The 19895-nt window shown below is 41.8% G+C and overlaps 1 protein-coding gene across 1 annotated transcript in view; it reads left to right on the top strand.

Annotated features, from left to right (window-relative positions):
* Positions 1 to 833: 833 nt before the first annotated feature.
* The window catches only part of bcr (BCR activator of RhoGEF and GTPase), an 84674-nt gene continuing 65612 nt past the window's right edge, over positions 834 to 19895 (top strand). Inside the window, exon 1 of the mRNA XM_084935010.1 lies at positions 834 to 3320. Coding sequence (XP_084791136.1) covers positions 1700 to 3320 — 1621 coding nt within the window. The 5' untranslated portion in view covers positions 834 to 1699. The remainder of the gene's footprint in view (positions 3321 to 19895) is intronic.

Here is a 19895-nt window from a genome sequence, read left to right as displayed (position 1 = left end):
CCTGAGCGCTCAAAGCTCTTTCTACAGTAGGCTTCATGTACCCGTTCATACACGCACTTTTTTCTGTGCTTGAGTTCTAACATTCACACTCTGATTGATGCACTTGAAAGCAACATTGGGTTAGCATGTTGCCCAACCGTATTTGGCATTCAGACTGGAGGAACCAGGTATCCAACCACCAACCGTCAAATTAGATGATGAGCTGCTCTGCTTCCTGAGCTCACATTTTCACTCTGTGTGCACTACGGGAGTTTCTTCCTGTTAAAAGGGAGTTTTTCCTTCCCACTTCCAAGTAAGTGCTTGCTCATAGGGGGTCTCTGTATTACTGTAGGGTCAGAAGCCACTACTGTTGTGATTTGTGGATATATAAATGAAATTGAGCTGACCTGAACTTTGTGGTTAACAAAAAGTCAGCTACGGAATTACATTACAGGTTCGCCGTATGTATAACGTTACTCCACTGGGTGGCAGTGTTAGGTTATAGATAGCAGTACACCTACACGATCAGTAACACCTGCTACACAGGTAAAATTCAAATGAACCCAGAAGCTGTAATAATTCTTAATCTATATTAACTGATCTTAATAAAAATGTATACAGCAGCGAGAACACTGGCAGTAGTGGTACCCTGTGTTTCCTGATGTATTGGATGGGATATGAGTTCAGATTTTACTAAGAGACATTAATTTATGACAAACTACAGTAGTGTATTTGAACTTGCTTGGACGGATACATTTTATTTAAAAGAAAATTAAACCTCAATGAAAACCAAATATGTGTACCCCAGCTCTGTCTCTTTAACCAGCAGACTCACTGTGGCTCTGGTCCCTCCCATTCTCGCAGCCCTCCAGCGCTGCTGGCCTGAGATGGGAGCGCGCACAGCGGCACTTTCACGGCCGAAGAAACGGGATAAATCTGGAAGGGAACTGGTAAAAAATACCACATAGGTGCTGTGGAAAAATGGGATAACGAAACGAGCAATATAATTAATACCGGATCCACCGCTTGATCCCTTCCCCTATTAAACAGATGTTGTCGTGGCTTGCATTTTGCGCTTTTTATCCATTCTCCTTCAGCGCTGATGGTACAAAGGCGCTTGGTCAGGACCAGCAGCAGCACCTGGGATTACAGCCATATGAATGGGCAAGAGTGAATGAACCGCGCACAAACCTGGGATGGTAAACACAGACAGCGAGTGAGTAAATCAAGCAGGATTAAAACACTTTCTTTCTTTTTTTTCTCCGTGGGAAACAGACCACCAGTGTCACCCTGCGAAGACATACTGTCATTGTTTCGACGCTGATTTAGGGGAGAAAAAACGATTCAAAAGTGGCCTTTTCTGGAATAATGCACAAGAATTATGAACTCGATTATAGATTTTTATTCATCTCTATATCTCGCACATTCCCTAGTTTTTCTGTAACTGAACAGCCGGTTTCTCTTGTTCAGAATGGGATGTATTGTTGCGACTGCGCAACCTAAGACAAGTGTGTGCAATTAGACTGTGTGCTTGTGAACGGGTTACCTTTAACCATTGTCACCGCTACTGGAAGTGGCCATTGTTGTCGATAAGGAATCTGTGGTGATCGGAATAAAAACAAAGGAGGGTAAAACAGTGCACACTTGACATCACCCCCCGCCCTCTGTTTGTGAACCAGAGCTGGTCACAACCCCCCCACCCTAAAAATCTCCACATAATATGGTGGAGCCGGTGGGATTCATTGAGGCGTGGAAGGCGCAGTTCCCAGAGTCAGAGCCTCCCAAGATGGAGCTGCGGTCTGTCGGGGGCATCGAGCAGGAGCTGGAAAAGTGCAAAGCATCCATTAGACGCCTGGAGCAGGAGGTGAACAAGGAGCGCTTCCGCATGATCTACCTCCAGACCCTCCTGGCCAAAGAGAGAAAGAGCTATGACAAACAGCGGTGGGGCTTCAGAAAGACACCTTTGAATGAGGGGATGGACCCTGCAGCCACACAGGGTGCTGAAATCCAATCCCAGCAGCCACACATGCAGGAGACTGGTGTAGTTGGCATAGGAGGAGGTGGTGGAGGATATGGTGGTGGTGGTGGTAGTGGGGATAGGAGCCGTTTTCAGCCTCTAGGAGATGGATCTGGCAGGTCCAAACCCAGACCTCCACCTGCCAGGAAGTCAGCCTCCCACGGTGATGGCCTGGAGTCAGCCTTTGATGTACCTCAGCAAGCAGAGTCAACTTCCTGCGACAACCTCGATGGCCTGTCGCCATCAAAGCAGAGAGGTGGTGTTACTGTGTCACCCCGCAGGCCCACCCTTCCACCCCCAGACAAGGACCTTCCCACTGACCCCAAGGACAAGCTTGGAATGGGACTTGGTGTGGCAGCTCTTAGATCCAACTTTGAGAGGATCAAACGGGCGAACTCGCACTCAGCAGGTGATGTAGCTAAGGGCCAGGAGAAGCAGCTGCTGCCACCACCACCGCTATATACCAACATGGAGTTCCACCATGACAGGGGTTTAGTCAGGGTCAATGACCGTGACGTCTCTGACAAGATCAGCTCACTAGGCAGCCAGGCCATGCAGATGGAGCGAAAGAGATCTCTTCACTCCCTTCCAGGTAATCTGGCTACGGTGGCAGGGGAGCTCCGTGCCAGGCCGGTCTATCGAGGAAGGTCCACTGAAAGCACCTGTGGTTATGATGCAGAGTATGAAGATGGGGAACCCAATCAACGGCATTCAGGAAGGGCCAATGGGGGAAAACCACCTCCCCCTCCTTGGCAGCCCTCTGAGTTCCAAGCCTACTCCAGCGTCTATGTTGGTGGGGTGATGATGGGTGAAGGTGGCAGTGGAGATGGACGAGGGGGTGGTGGAAGTAGCAGCAGTGGAGTCACAATGAGAGAACATGGTGGATGTGATGATCACCTTCTGACCTGGCCTCGTCGCTCCTATTCCCCAGGTAGCTTTGAGGATGTAGGTGGAGGTGGCGGTTATACACCGGACTGCAGCTCCAACGAGAACCTGACATCCAGTGAGGAGGACTTCTCCTCAGGTCAGTCCAGCCACGTCTCCCCCAGCCCTACCACTGCTTTCCGCCGTCCCTTTAGAGAGAAGAGCCGTTCACCCTCCCAGAACTCCCAGAACTCTCAGCACTCCTTCGACAGCAGCAGCCCTCCGACGCCGCAGTCCCAGAAGCGTCACCACCGGCAGCAGGGAGGCCATGTGGTCATGTCTGAGGCTACTATTGTGAGTGTTCGCAAGACTGGTCAAATCTGGCCACCTGCTGCCCATCATGACCTCATGCCTCACTGTAGAACATCCCATGACAACAGTTTCCATGGAGATCACATAGGTGAGTGGTGGCTGCTGTCTGTAATATATGTTTTGTTAGAGGTCAGGTGGGCTGGAGGGCGAAGGACATTGTAGGACATCTTTCTGTGAGGAGGGAGGGGGGAAGAGTGAAAGCTTGAGTGAATGAGTATTATTTAGTCATGCTGGAATTATGTTGGTATGTTTTTCTTATGCGTTTTTAGACCCTTCTTCATGTAATTTGTATTTCCTCTTCAAGCCACAAAGCAGCCAAACGTTTTCGTGAGAGATACTGTTAGCACAATTTTGTGCGTGCACGCAAACACTCTGGATTGTGTGTCCTCTGGACAGCCTTGCGTGGGAGAAAGATGAAAGATCCACCTCTGCTTATTCCTGGAATGTGTGTCGGCTGGGTGAACAGTAAATGTGGTCAGTCTGCGTTGAAACGGCAGGTCTAGCCTTTCCCAGATAACTCTTGCGGCTGTTAGTATGGAATTCGAACAACTGTCTGTCTTCCTGCCTGTCTTTCTTTCTTTCAGAATTTCGAAAACTGTCCCTGAACCACAGCCTGAAACTCTTCACCAGCAGAACAAAAGAAATCCAGTCTTATCTTTCCAAACAATTATCTACAATTATCTGCCATATACCTAACAGCTAAACTGCAGCCTTCCAGCTATGGCACCTGTAATAGAAACAGCTAGCAGAGAGATGTGCAGCCTGGAGCTGAAATCATGGGTACTGGCTTACTGAGCTGTCATGCTGAAGCCCAGCAGGAGTGAAGTGTGTTGCTTTGAGGAAAAGCACATTAGGAGGGCACAGTTTAGTGTAATTGCGCAGTAAAGTTTCCATTTCAGAGGCTGGGCCAGGTCACAAGAAGGAAAAGCCAAACACTGCTTGGGTAGTTCAAATATTTGATATATATGTATATTTTTCAGATATAGATTGTTGTTTACCAAGGTGTGGTTAGCTGCACGTCCGCTCATTTTGGAGTGTTGTCTCACTGGTTTTCTGCAATGGAAGTGAGGAGTGTTTTAGCACTCACTTGTAACAGATTTAGGACTGGCATCCTGCTTGACCAGACAGGCAGCAGGATGCTGGCATCACACACGTGCTCCAGTGCCAGGATGAACTGGAAAGACGGGAGGAGGTAGTCTGATAGATGGTAAAAAGGGAAAGAAACACAAGCAGTATTATACAGGGGGATCAGAAGAATTGAAAGTTAAAGAGAAAGTGTGAAAGCAAGGAAAGTTTAGGAACGGTGATTACAGCTGTACAAGTACGCAAAAATGTAGCTAATCTGAGTAACATTTCTGTCTACCTTCATTCTCGAAAGCATTATTGTGTGTATACCAGTACTGCTATTTGTCTTAATATCCTGAATGTTGAACAGGCCTCTTTGCATCTATAATTCATTTATTTGAATTGAACCACTGACACAGTGGTCCTGGTGGGATCAGCTAAAATGCTTTGCCAGGCCGGATGCGATTGTCAAGGTGCGTGATTGCATCCTGTTTCGACAACCACTCCAGAAATACTTGTAGTGAAAGGAAAATACTTTTTTTTTTAATAGCAAGTAGCAGTTTAGAGCAATGCTAAGCTATTGGCTCTAACAATTAAGATGTTAAGATGTTTTCATTTAGCAGCAAAACCCAGATAGCTAGTCCACAGCAAATGGCTCTCTTATCTCCAGCTGGTATGTTTAGGATTATCACTCCACTGTCTGCCCTCTTTGTTTTAGCATCTTTTCCACAACAATGAGCCCTGTGGGAAATTAGGTGAGCCGGAAAAGCAGGGATGGAAATGCAGGATGGGGGTGATACATTTAGTGGGATAATCTGGAATTTGAGCAAAAGATAAAAAATATGGTTAGACACCCTGCGGGGATGTCTCGTTTTCTAGTTGGGGTTTAAGCTGAGGGCAGATACATATGATGTTGATAACAATGATGTTGATAACAGTGAATGTTGCATCATGTTTGGGCCCTTAGTGTGTATGTTTTGTTTTTGTTTTTTTTGACAGGCAGGTAAAGGGATAGTAAAGGAAGTGAATGTGTTTTTAGTGGCCGGCTGATTATAATGAAGAGCGGGATGGTGTTGTGAGGAAGACTGAGGGAGGCAGAGTGCAAGGCAGAGCTGTCGTTTCTCGCTTCATTGGTCAGGGATGCGGGGGCTGGAAAGAGGCACAGATGGGAAGAACTCTCCCGTTGTGTAACAGAAACACACACCCAGGCTCGCACACAAAGACAGACATGCTTGATGCCCACTCTTATACCTTAAAGTTGGAGTGCTTTTAGCAGTAGGTGTAAACGTCCACTATTTGATCCATTGTTGTATTGTGAGATAATGCTGACTGGCCAGGTCATTCTCTTCTCTTCTCTTCTCTTCTCTTCTCTTCTCTTCTCTTCTCTTCTCTTCTCTTCTCTTCTCTTCTCTTCTCTTCTCTTCTCTTCTCTTCTCTTCTCTTCTCTTCTCTTCTCACAAATATAACAACCAGATCTTTTGAGGATATGACTGAGTGAAAGATAATGGCAAAAGCAGGGAAGCTTGGCAGGTTACCCCCCCCACCCCCACCCCCCCACCCCTTCGGCTGCCAACTTTTCATTTTTGGACTTGATTGAACAAATATGAGCTCAGCAGTATATCCTCAAACATTTAATCGTTCATCCTGAGTTAGACTGACACATTTCTTTTACATTTTGACTTTGAGTTTTCTAATTTGTTTTTACAGCAAGTACAGAAAATCGAATTTAATACAGTAAAAATGAAAAAAAGCTAAACAAAAATATGGGGACTCTTGGAGGTCATTTGGTTTATGTATGGTAAACCTACTGATGGGGATTAACTGATAAAACTCACATTTTTTAGCAGTAGCAGGAAAGTGCCCCTACTCAGGTTTTTCTCCCCAGCCCAGCCCCACCCACACATCTCACCCACTCAAAGTTTTTAGAGGTCAGTTCATTAAAGAAAGTGTAATGATTCTTGTGCTGCCCAAAAAATGGTTAGTGTCTTCATACATTGTTTCCATGAATTAATCTGAAGGAAAGTCTGACGAAATGTTTTGTTTCTAGCGTAACCCAGGTTCTCTGAAAACTGAGTGAGATATATCACTATGGGGGAAGCGCCTTCTGGCATGACCAGTCACAGAAGCGCCGCTACCATCATGTCTGTCTGAGATAAATCATTTCAAGAACATGGAGTCCCCCATCACCACTTTAAAATTGCCCCTTGCTCTATACCAGGCAGGATTTTCTTACATTTGCCCATGCAAGTGCTAGCTGGGTTTATTGCTGGGTTTTGCCTTGGTGTCAAAATAGTGGGGATCAATCTTTGAGATCACCAACACTTGCAAACGCTGCTCAGGGATTCTGCCTGTATAGCATTGTTTGCAGAAGTTGGTGTTTGCCAGCAACGCTTGTGCATGTTTGACGCCCATACATGCGATGCAAAGGGGATGGGGTTTTCACCGAGTTCATCAACCCACAAACATTTTGGCAAGTCCAGGTTATGATGTCCCTTACTTTGCTGCCACCAGTGTTCCCTGGACAGATCCAGTGGTTGCCATAACTACTAATGCTCAACTTTGACAGCCAGAAAATGGCTATATAAATAGGGACTACCTATCCTGGTTCAGAACCGCTGACGAACTCTAGTGATCGTTACTGGGAAGAAAGTGAGAATGCCTGATGTTGGGTCAAGAGATCCGTGTGTTCCGGGAACCCCTGTATTCTTGAAGGATTGGTCTGTCTTACACAGATAGTGGAGCTTCTCTGATTGGTCATGCCAGAAGGTGCTTCCCTCATAGTGTAATACCAAGTGAGGTTTAAAACAGAACCTGAGGGTTTGTGTCTCTGATGACAGGGATAGCAAAGGACAAACCTGAGAAAACTTCACCCACTGTATCTGTCCTATTTATAAGTACTGCATGCTTTATGTGCAGGGATTATCACAAACTAACCATTTTAAAGTAACTGCATTTATTAAACTCTCTATTATAGAAATGAATAGGTTAATACCTTTTTTAAAATCTACTTTAGGATACACATGGTGCTGAATTTTACACAGGCAACCAGTCGTATTAAGAAACCTGTGGTAGATATACAGTCATGTGAAAAAAGTTTTCCTTTGACTCTGTGCAGTCCTGTGAAAAACTAAGCGCACCCTTTGGAATTCAAAGGAATTAAGAGGGTAAATGACAACAAGATGCTGCTAATCAAATGCACTTGAATAACTGAGTATTAGCAAGTTTGAGCACCTCTGTAATAGCAAAACTTTTGTCATTGCAAATACGTATTAAAACGTGTAGGAGAAGACAAAAAACAGTCATATAGAAAAACCATTCTTGAGGGCAAAAAATCTGATTATGTCATCAGTGTCTGTCTGCGTGCATTTCTGGATATATTTCGAATCTATTTATCACCTGAAACACCATAATGTGAAATGCATACACACAAGATCCTCCCCGTGAAATCAGAGTTAAGTGTGTTGCCTGTTTGGCTGTCGCGAATATTGCTCAGCATCTTTAAATACTGTAACAAACTAGTGATCAGTGGAGTGAGCATTGTGAGAGGGAAGCCAGAGAGGATCTGAGAGGGGCTGTATGTTCATATGATTCAGCATGTATTTCACATATGTACAGAAGGGGGAGAGAAAATGGAAAGGAATGTTTTATAGTATCCTTGTGTAGCACAATGACCCCCTTTTTCACACGGGGATGGCAGTGACTATAAAAAAAGATGTATTTAGCATGTGTAGTTGAGTGAACTGGGGAGTGAAAGCAGGCTGCAGGCTTACAGTCAGGCCTTGAGTGGTTGAAGGAGTAGTGGAAAGAAGTATGAGAGGATAAGGAGAAGAGGTTGGAGGCTGAAGGAGGGGAAGCCAATCTGCCTTTCTTGCCAGCTGGGTGCTCAACTCAGCCTTTCATTGGCCTGGCTGCATCAGGCCAATGAAAGGCCTGGCTGCACCCTTTGTTCCCTTGGCGAGATCAGTTTTGGAAGAAGAAATCTTCTTTGCTAGAAAAAAAACCCAAAAGCCAAATAATAAGTATTTACTGATGCGCAAAGATATGTAGGTATGTAGATTGTTGAAACAACTTTCATATCACAAATTATGTATTTTTATATTTTATTTGTGCCACAGTGGACATAAAAATGTATCCCTTTTTTTGTTATGAGGTGCTTACAGAAATAAAAGCTTCCAGTAACATCTTAACCAATATAAATTACAGCTTTTAAGTGATTACATAAAAAAACACCAGATCCAAACAATATTCTGTATACAAAATAACTTTACACCACAAATTCTTACCAAAATATGTTCCCAAACCACCGCATGCATGCCACAGATCACCGCTAACTGATTCATATGCATTCAAATATATAATGCGGATAGAGGTAGAGTTTCCTTGTAGTGTTCAGTGATGATGTTGCATTGCTGTGTTTCTGATGTAAGAGTCCAGTCTGGCACAGAGGCTGGCCTAGAATTGCTTGGTTGGCACTGGGCAGCAGGGTGGAGCAAGTCCAGCATCTCCCCAAAGAAAGTCAAACTGCCTGGCTGGGTTTGTGAGCCTGGAGCCTCGTGTGTGTGTTGTTGTTTGAGGTTGTGTGTGTCCGTGTGCACTCGTGTGTGTGTGTGTGTCCGCTGTCCATGTTTTGCAGGCTTGGGGACAGTTTTGGACATTCAAACCAACCTTAGGGTGAAGGGAAGCAGATTGGATGATCATAACTGAAAACTGCAGACAGACATGCAAAGTCAAACACACATAAACAGCACACACTCATATCCCTCCACAGGGTAATTACTTTTCCCTGCTTCACTTAATTCTTCTTTTTGTATTTGCTTGTGTATTTCCTATGTCAAGCATCTAGCTGCAATCTTTTCTCGGCCGCTGACGGCACTTGGAAAATCCCTGCCATAAACTTTGGTGACTTGACCCCCCCCCTTTATTTTTTTTTTAAACTCCCCTTACTTTTGAACAGTGGCCATCTTGGCTTCCCCTAACATAGCCTGTGCTGTCCCAGTCACTCAGGTTATAATTTGGATTGGCCACACTGCATGGAAACTGTACTAGTTAGCGTGCACAGCTCACCACTTACCACAGAGCTTTGTACTTGCAGTATAAGTGCATGCTGTTGTGTGTTTTCTGGTGTTTTGCATATCTTTAGTTAGCTGCATGGGTTATTAATCACAGCCAGGTCTCTAAGGGGCCAGGTTAAGGTGGTTGAGACCACAAGGCTCCGTACTGATTTGTTTACACTCATTTACTTTTGTCTAGACATAAAGGAGCATGCCACCTATTTATGTCAAGGTTGTGTTACTAGTCACAGAGCTCGCTATATAATTAAATATCTCAGTTTAGAGAATAATAAAATTACTAAATAACTAAAAACATGTGAAGTGAAACAGTGACCATCATGTTTGTAAGACATGGAAACGCAAACACAAATTTACAGTGACATAGTATCTTAATACATATGATTTCCTGAGAGAAAGCTTATGTGAACTAAGCAGAGGGGTCTAGCTTGCTGTCTCTTGTCAGGTGAAAATAATTCGGCACTGTAAACCTCTTTGTAACCAATTTCACACGATTGCCTGCTGACTTCCTCCAACAACCACTCATAACCGGTCAGAGAATACACATTTTTCTCTTTTAGCCGGTGGCTGCCAGATGGTCGCTGGCAGGACTTTAGACCTGTGTGAGTGAGGCCTCATACGCCGTGTCTACTTCCAGGAGATAGTTTGACACCGTGACCAATATAAAGCCACATTTTGATCTCAGTGAGAGCTGCTTTATTAACAATGTGAGGCAGATAAGCCTATAGTGCTGTGATGCATTTTCACGCACATGTAATAACTGGAAGCTAAACAGTGTTGCTTAAAGAGCAACAGAAACCTCTCTAGTGATTGAAACCTGTAAGCCTTAATCGCCACTCTTCAGTCAGGGTATTAAAAATTGCCCAACATTTTTACTTTTCCTCACTTAACACAGCTCATATTAAAGCATTACAGCACTAATGCATCATGTCCTATATGCTACACTTAGGATTGACATGTATTCACGTTTAAAAGTCATACAGAAAAGTCCCACAGTGAATCGTGTGTTATTGGTGGGCTTTAGCCCAAGATTTTTAGATCGGTTACCCCTGAACTACAGTGGTTACAGATTTAATACATTTATATGACCATTTTCCCTTCTTTGCCATTTCTTATATTGTCTTTGTTTTGTTCTTTCCAGCAATGCTTCATTAAAACATCTGCTTCTGGTTTCCTTTGCTTGGAACCCTTTAGTGGCACTTCACTTCTCTGTCTTTATTCTTCCTGGTTTTCCACCAAGCAAGGGTAAAAGCAAAGAGACATCAAAGTCAGGACCCCCCTCACAGTGAGGCCTCTGTGTGTAATTGTTGAATAGGGGTTTACCTGACGAAATCTCTGTAAAACAACACAATCAGTGCCAGCTGTTAGCAGCAGGCGTTCTTGTTACAAAGCAGAAAAAAACTCTTCCCATGCACCTGCATCTGACTTTTCCTCCAGCTATGTTTCCATACATGCACTGTGTGTATGTGGGTTTTTTTTTTTTCAGTGTACCAGTGTAAGATGCACTCCTACCACCTCCTGCAGCTATACCCTTAAAGGCTTATAGTTCTTCAGAAAATGGCTTTAGTTACATTCATAGTGTTAACCACAGTCCTCCATCAGAACTAAAGAGGGTTAAGCTCTAAATAGGATGTAATATCCCCTGTCCTCGGCTCCCTGAATGCCCTCAATATCATGCTGTCTTTTGTCTAATATTGCAAAAAGAAAAAAGTGAAGGACATGTTGTTTTCAGAGTGAACTATTACATGTGGTTGGTTCTTGATGTTACCTCGGATTCAGCAAAAGAAACGGCCCATATGGAAAAGAAATAGAGAAAACTTATAAAAGACTTGCATCAGATTTGGCTTGCTTCATATAGTGAATCATATAAGGCTTATATGATTTACTCATGAAAGTGGCCACTTTCTTATTACTTTCATATATTGTTTTAGGAAGTATCCAAAACATACAAGTTTCATTTATATAATTTTTCAAGGGATCTTATGTCTGTTTTCACTCTTGTATGCTTTTCATACAAGTTCCACACAAGACAAATACAAACTTTATAAGATTAATATATATCTTTTCCATATGGGAGAGAAGGTGCAGAAAAGTCTAAAAATTCATGAAAATTTGGAAATTGTGAAGCTTAAAGGGTGAAACGGAGAGAGGAAACTCTTCAGGCATTCCAAGCTTTCTGTGGCTGCAGATGATTAAGAGCCGTCTTCCCCTCCACATTCCCATGTTTTCCCTCAGACTGTGCTTCTATCAAACACGCATGGAGGAAGACATCATTATCTCACAACAGACGTGTTGCTCGGTTTGTTTTCAGCTGCATTTAATCTCAATTCAGTATGAAATCTGACAAAACAGGCTTTGAGCCTCATTGACATTCACAACATGTAAGAATAACCTGAAAGAAGAAAATGAGCAACAAATGACATCATGCGCCTGTTTCCCTAAAGGTCTTCTCTTGCACTTTATTCATCCTCTTTATCTCATCACCCCCAGCCTTTTCCCATTTGCCTTTTCCTTGCCTGCCTCATTCACTTCATCTGAGCACCATATAAAGTGCTGCTTCTAATTTGTATCTACTTGAAGCCAATTTCCATCTATATACCATCTTACAGCTGAGGCAGATGCATACTGCTAAAATTGACAGAATGAGCTCACCAGGATGTCTTTTAGTAGATAAGGCTGACTGCTCTGTGCTCTGTACAAAGCTCACTCATAGAGCGCTGTTTCTTCTTTCACAATAGCAGTTCATGTACAGTGTTTGAGCAATATTGGTTATCTTCAATGACATAAAGAAGTAGACTATGAGCAGGGACTATGGACTATACCAGTAGGCTATAGGCAGTCTACTGGTAAACTGTGCTGAATAAAATCCAGTATCCTACTTTCTCAAGAGTTCCACATTGTCCTCTGATAGAAATGCTTGAACATACAAGTCATTCCAGGTGTTTTTGTCAGTCTGAAATGATTCCAAATTGGAACAATTGATCCAAATCCAAGCCCCAGCCCTCGGTTGGAATGACACATAAAAGAAAACAAAGAGTTCATTACAGCCAGCCATTCCCTCTGCTTGTCCTGTTACACTGCGGGCTTTCTGCATACTTTGAACCTGTCAGCTGGCTCGCTCTGTTTCTTTGTGCGTGTGCATGTACTTGTGTGTCTGTTTTGTTTTTTTTCCCCCTTCTCTTAGGCTCTATAAGACTGTGTTTAACCTAAGTAGCAAGACGAGTTTGTTCAGTCAATAGCTGTTGTAAAGTACTGGCCAGGCAAGGTGTAGGTGTGTGTATGCATTTTATTTTTTATTTTTTAGATTTAATGATTAAAATATTCCTGTGTGGATATACTGGCTAGTATTACTTATATAAATGCTTCATTGAATGTCAGCACACAGCAGGATTATAACAAAATGTAGTTACTAAGAAAAAACTAAAAAAAACCCTGAACACTGTGTTGGAAACTCCAGAAACTATGACAAACCTTTGTAAATAAAGCAAACACATTTTTACCAGCATCATGTCCTGTAACAAGGATGTCATGCTGGTGTGTATTAAGCAGCATATCAGATGATTATATCAGCGAGGCTCTATTTTGTGGTGCCAACGTTCTGTGAAAGTAGGAAGTGGAGAGATTAAAACTAAAAATACCACCTTATCAAACTGATTCGAGTTGGACTCCTGACCCAGATGTTTACAGACCAGAGCAAACGAGCAGAAATGACTTAACCACATTTTTCAGTCCATCCTTTTTTTTTAACTGTCAGAATTTATGAAGACAAGTTGTGTTTTAGAGATTCTATTTAAAAAAGGTATCTGGGTAAAGGCAGTGGCAAAGGATTTGACTGCAGTTCTTTCAAAGGTTTCTTTTGGACATTGGTTGCTTTTTCTCTCATTTTCAGTCTAGTCCATAAATCTGGCCAGTTTTTTGTTTACTAAGCCACTTAACAAGGACCTGTGAGTCATTCCAGCATAAAAAAGACAATTAACTCAAGGCATGAACCAGCATTGTGTTTAAAACATAGCAAACAACCAAAGAACCAATTTTATTTTGTATCTTTATGCATTTTGTTATAAAAAGCTAAATTTGTTCTTATTTCCTTAGAGGGGTGTAATAAAAAAATACCAAAGCCACACAGTTTCACAGACATAAAATAGCATTTTCCCCAACAAGGTGATTTCCTAAAGAGAATCAGCTCAAAACTTGGTATATCTTGGCAAATGTGTAGCATGTCCTCAAAAAATGGACAAAAATGGATAAACCCGAGAGATGCCTCTGGTCTTTCAGTTGATTTGTCTACTGTTCACCAAAGCCTCATCAGAAATGGTCTCAGTGGAAGTGTGGCTATCAAGAAGCCATTTATCCAAGTAACAGGAAACGGGGAGGAAAGGCTGAGGTGTCCCAGATTAAATAAAAACTGGACTGAAAATCAGTGGCACCAGGTCTTATGGAGTGATGAATCCAAATTTGAAATTTTTTGGTCAAACCATCTGTAAAACCCTGTGGAGGCTCTGTCATGATTTGAGTTTCATTTCAGCCAGCGGTGTTGGGGATCTTGTCAAGAATATAGAATTATAAATGCAGAAGTGTACTGTCCGATTTTCATCCGTCATGGAATACCATCTGGAAAGCATCTGATTGACAGTGGCTTCATTTTTCAGTAGTGTAGTGACCCCAAATGCACTTCTAATGCAGAGCTTTGAATGTCCTTCAGGATGCACTGAGAATTATTCCTGAAGACTCGTTAAAGAAATTAGGTTTACCTAAAAGAGTTCAGGCTGTGTTAGGAATAAAGCTGTTCGTACCTGATACTCGTGTACATTACTGTATTTCCCCAGTTTTTATGCATTTCAGTGTCATTTTAGGACAAAGAAAAATTAAAACTTAGGATAATGTCCACATCTTCAGAGACACTTTAATAGGCACAAAGAGCAAAATATATGTGAAACTGACTGCAATGTGACTTTGTCAGTTTTGAGAGAATGAGGATCTGTCCAGTTTAACAGACATGTGTTAAATGTCAAAAAACAACCTTTCGGCAGATGTGAAGAGATGTTTGAAATCCCATTATGCTGTCTCTCACTCTAGCTCCCTTTATTGTCTGTTATTCGTTGAGCTGCTAGTTGCAGAGGGACTGGATAACTGTAGGCTCCTGGGGAAGATCAGATTTCATGTTGCGATCCCCCTCCTTCCTCCATCTCTTCCCTGAATGCCCTTCGGTAACATCTTCCCTTCTGTGAAATCTCTTTTATGTCACTCAATATCCCTTTATCCATCCCCCTGACCATTTTGCTCTCTCCGGCTGCCTCTCTCATTCAGTGCTGTTCAGCCTGGAGCGCACTAGACAGTACAAATGCTGATTTTTAAGCCCAATTTGGCCATGACAGCTGATTTTCAGCTGTGGAGAGACGGCACTTGTCTGCAAGAATACAGAACACATAACTACGGATAGTGGCAAATGCTGTTTTTACAATTTTAATTTGTTACCTCGAAGTGCAAACATGATGATTTCAAAAGTGTCCCATAACAGCAAGTAAGAGAAATCTGAGTGTTATCCTGAGCAGGTTAGAAATGTGAAGTGCGTCTTCAAAAATCTCTTATTAATTGTTCAAATTTTAAAAACCTTTTATCTGCATCAGCATTTTTTCTTTTCTACATTTCTGCTCCAACCCAATGTTGGTCTTATTTTTTTCTGACAGGCAGCATAATCCAATCCAAGACTTCGTATATGTGGATATAAGAAGTCCAACTGTCCAGCTTTTTCTGTTTTACCTGTACGTAGCTCTACGACAAGTCTGGGTAATTTCCCTCACAGCACTTCAGTCGTAATGCGTAGTATCTTTAAGTCTTCAACAGAAACCTTGTGCAAATAATCCTGATGGCAAGAAAACAAAGTCACAGTGAAGGCGTGTGATGTTTGCACTGGGCTGATACCTTGTCCCACTTACTATAAAAGTCAAGGAGCCAATTTGAATCAAACATAAGTACATCTAAAAAACAAAACCAGGAAATTAAAAAGACCTCTCTAAAATTTCAGGTTAAGCAAAGCAAACTTGCCAAATAGCTTATCTGACATTGATCTTACTGATGGTTTACAGAAACTGAATTTGGATGCAGGAGGAATGGATTATGAAGCTATTCTGCATGCGCTGCTTTGTTGTGGGATTCTGAGCTTCCTCTGTTATGTCCACATGGAGTCCACATGGTCAAAGCTAAACCCTGTTGTGTGTTTAGCTTTTTTCCCCCTGCCATTCTTTATCAAGTCTTGGTTCTTTCTTTCTCTTTGTTTCCTTTTCTCTCTCCGAGTGCTCCAGTTTTACATACCACACTGTGTCATTTTCATCGCAGCTCTTTCTCATCTGGCCCACTTTATAGACCCATGAATACTCAGGGTAAAGTGGCTGTGACTGGCTCGTAGTGACTACTCAAGAAGTCTTTTCTCAGCAGCATCTGTAGCATTGACATACTGTGGCTTGCTGAATTTGTACAGTGTTTATGTGAGTTGGTTGTAGACGCTTCTTAAAAGTAAACCTTTCTAACCATCTCTGTGCACTATACAGATCTGTGTTGTTCACTTTTATAGCTGCATATCCAATAATCCCACTCTTGACTTTTGACAAAAGGGTGTGTTTGCTTGCATGCATGCATGCACCACTCTCTTTTCATCCATTATTGATGGTTGGGGCCCCTTTGCTGAAAAACTAGAAACTGACTATTGTAACACAGGGTGTCATATTACTCATCTCCACCCACCCACCCAGTACTCAGCCTTGTATGTCCGCCTATTCTAATTCACAGAAATAAAACAAACATACTTTTATAGAATTGTGAAAAAAAATTGTCTTAACACGCTGCAGTGATGTGTTCGGTTTGCAAACCGGCATGCCACAAGCCGAAGATTTTAAGTAAGTGTTTAAAGTGAAAGATAAAGGAAGTGAGTCATCACACTGAGAAGGTGAAACCAGAGAATATTTGTCCTTTTAACTAGAAAAATGGATTATCCATCCATTTGTCAATTTTCTTAACCACTTATCCTGTTTAAGGTTGCAGGGAGGGTGAAGTCTATCCAAGGTATCATAAGACAAGAGTGGAAGCTAGTCCATCCCAGGGATTGAAAATGAAGTAGCTGATTTTAAAAAGCATTGACCTTCTTTTTAAATGCACAATCATCATGCTTACTTATCGTCTGCTCTCTGAGAGTTTCTGACACCATTAGAAGTGATGACTTGTAGATTACATAAATATGATGTACATTTTATTTTGTAAAATAGTTTTGTGACACCAAGTTTGGGTCAGAGTCTCCTTCACAGTTAGAATTTTCATGTTCACCATTTTTTATTCTGTATTTTCAACTGCAGTTCAGAACATGTTAAAAACAACATGCGACACACAGAAGTTTTACAAGCTTTGACCAAACACCAGTAAAGCTAAAAATACCAAGTATTATAATGTTTTTGTGTTTGTTTGAAAATTTCTTTCCTCCAAAATTTGTTATGGAAACGATTTATTAAACCCTAATAACACAAAATGATAAAATCTTGCTAATTCTGTTGTAGTTACAGAACTGGACATTTAGCACTACAGCTGATTGTAAAGCATATAAATATAGGTATAACTGCACTGAGTAACAAATTAGCATGCAGTTAAGAGCAGTGCTATGTGCATGTGCTTTCACGTGATTTCTTTTTGAATTGGAATGTTTTTGGTTTGTTTTTTTTTTTTTAACTCAGTGACCATTATTATTGTGGTCATAATTTTTGAGATTTTAAATGAAGTTTGAGAGAAGAATGCCACATGTGCACTGGGTCCAGTATTTGAGTAGTATTACTGGTAGTAGTAGTGGATGGAAAAGGCGAAAGAACACAGTTGAACCAAGGAACTCAAAAAAACCAAAAAAACACATGCAAAGATAAACACCCAGCAGAAACCCTCACACCTATATCACTATTTACTAAAGGCACACACTGCCACTTTCTTTAGGCTTTGTCATGAGATTGTGTCTTAAGGAAGACTGCGTTTACCAGGCGCCTGTCCTGATGCAAGCACACTTTATGTAAATATCACTATATATCTGTCACTCAGGGGAACCAATGCTTCTGGTTCTCTGAAGACTTCTTATTCATGTGTATTGTGCACTTATCCAGAGAGCGATGCCACTCCCTGATGTTGATGCGCGAGCGCAAATATGTTTCTGTATTTATTGTGTAAATGTTTGTGCTTTTGCCTTGAGAGTGACTTTGCATTAAAAACAGAAAATGATCTGTCTGTGGTGCCCAAAGTCTGCTCTTCAGACCAGAGCAAGGTAGAATAATTCTATTACTAATGTATCGTGCCTTGAGATTTTTTTAATTCTATTGATTACTTAAGTGAGTCAGTGTCCCATCAGAATACCTTTGTGCATCTTTTAGCAGTTGGCTGAAAGATGAATGGCCTCATCTGAGAAAGGCGATATGGTGGTGGTTAGGTGTATTTCCTGGTGTTGGCTGAAATTATCCTTAATTTTGACAATGCTTGTCTTTCCTGAAGTTGTCTCTTAAAGATATTACATCTGCAGTACTTTATACAGTCTTGAGCTACCCTTAATTCCTTAGATAGTTTTATTCCAAAGAGCAAGAACTTTCTTGCTTTGTGAAGGTCCTTCAACCTTTTATTTGGACATTGGCTGTTTTTTTAATACATTGTCACATTACACGGTGTGCAGTGTGTCCTTAATAAAATCGAAATAATTTCAACAAGTGTGGCATAAAAAAGTGAAAGGCCTAAAAGCTATGTACAGCAGATGAACAGTATTTGAAAGTCGTGCTTTAAGAAAAAGGAAAATATTCAGGAAAGACTTGACACAGGCCTTAAGAGATGCCTCTGACTGGTTGATCCATTTACTGTTTGCCAAAGCCTCATCAGAAATTGTCTGAATAGAAGTGTGGTGGTAAAGAAGCCTTCCTTCAGGAAGGGAAATGGGTAAAAGAGGCTGAGGTATGCCACATTACACAAGAGCTGGACTGAATATCAGTGGCAACAGATCTAATGGAGTATTTTTTTTTTTTGTTCAAACTGTCATTGTTATGCATGGAGCAGGTAGAACACGGTGGAGGCTGTGTTATGTTTTGGATTTACATTTCAGCCAGGGGTGTTGGGGATCTTGTCAAATTATTGGAATCATAAATGCAGAAAAGTACCATTACCATTAAAGTCAATTGTCTGATCGGTAACAGAGCACTCTTACTGTTCTTTGATACTGATGCTTATCACTCTTACCGGTCATAATCTAATAATATGAACTAATTTGGTGTAAAACAAAGAAAAGCACATTGATACACTGGCAAGCTCATCACAGATGCATTCAGTAGCTACACCACCTCACATTTTTAGTGAGTTAGCCGGCTGGAATGTACTGGACATACAGGTGCAGCCACTTTACTGAAGCAAACGTGCACACAACTTTGGATTTATGGAATTCGCATTTGTGTTTCGTGAAGTTGCCGTTGTTACTCTGTAACTCCTGTCAGCTCCTCTTCTTACATGCAGTATTTTGCATATAGAGTAGCTGCATTTTGGTTTATATAATGAAGCATAACTGCAGTGCACATAATGTAATCTCGCAGTTACGCAACATCCAAAGTGGCATGTGTTGACAACAGCACTTTTGTCATTGTATGAGTTCTCTCTCCACTGTGGAAACTTCCATTGTTTTACACAGTAAAAACGAGCTTTAATGAATTGATTTAGCCTGCCGAGGTAGCAATGATTATAGTGAAAAACAGAACAGACAGAAAGAGATTCACCTCTGGCAGACACATTGTGGCATTTGGCTTCAAGGCCTCCGTTGCTCCAGTGAGGGAAACAGATGTGTTAATGTTATGAAAGCGTGTGTGTGTTTGAGTGAGTGCTCAAGCACGTTTTTGGATCCAAACCTCTATCTGTGTGTGTGTATCTTTGTCTGTTTAAGTGTGTGTTTTACCCACAGTGTGACCATCCAAGAGTTGCATTACCCTCTATGTTGGATACACAGCTGAATCCATAAATATCTCTTCCTGTCTCGCTCACTCGGTGAACGCAGGAGCCTTGTGATTGATAATTGTGTAATTGCCACTTACAGATGCCTCTCACAGCTCCATTGTTTCCTTGGTTACATGTTGTAAATTACAGACACACTGTGGTCTCAAACTGCCCCCTTAAATTGTTGTTGGTCTCAAACAAACAAGTGTAGAACATGCACTGCGAGCATGTTTTAGAAGAGACCGAAGGAGCACTTCAGAGGCTTGCATCTACATTCTCCAGTCCATGGCAGTTGCCCTGGTCATAGGACAGAATCTGTATCACATTGACTGCCAGTTATTTGTGAAGACTGGATTAAGATCCACACAGGGAAGGGAAAAAGCTGTTCATATAAAGAGGAAGAGCAAAACAGTCTGTCACGAGTCAAGAATAAAACTTAAGTGGCGAGTTTCCAAAAACACTGAAAGAGAATTACATCCCATCTGTGTTGCTTGGAGTGTTGACCATGGTTGCTAAATCTCCACAAAACTGCTTTTGTGTGCTAA

Source organism: Perissodus microlepis, chromosome 7 (genome assembly GCF_051167445.1).
Source record: "Perissodus microlepis isolate ML-2025 ecotype Zambia chromosome 7, ASM5116744v1, whole genome shotgun sequence".
Lineage (NCBI taxonomy): Eukaryota > Metazoa > Chordata > Actinopteri > Cichliformes > Cichlidae > Perissodus > Perissodus microlepis.
This window is presented reverse-complemented; position numbering and strand designations above follow the sequence as displayed.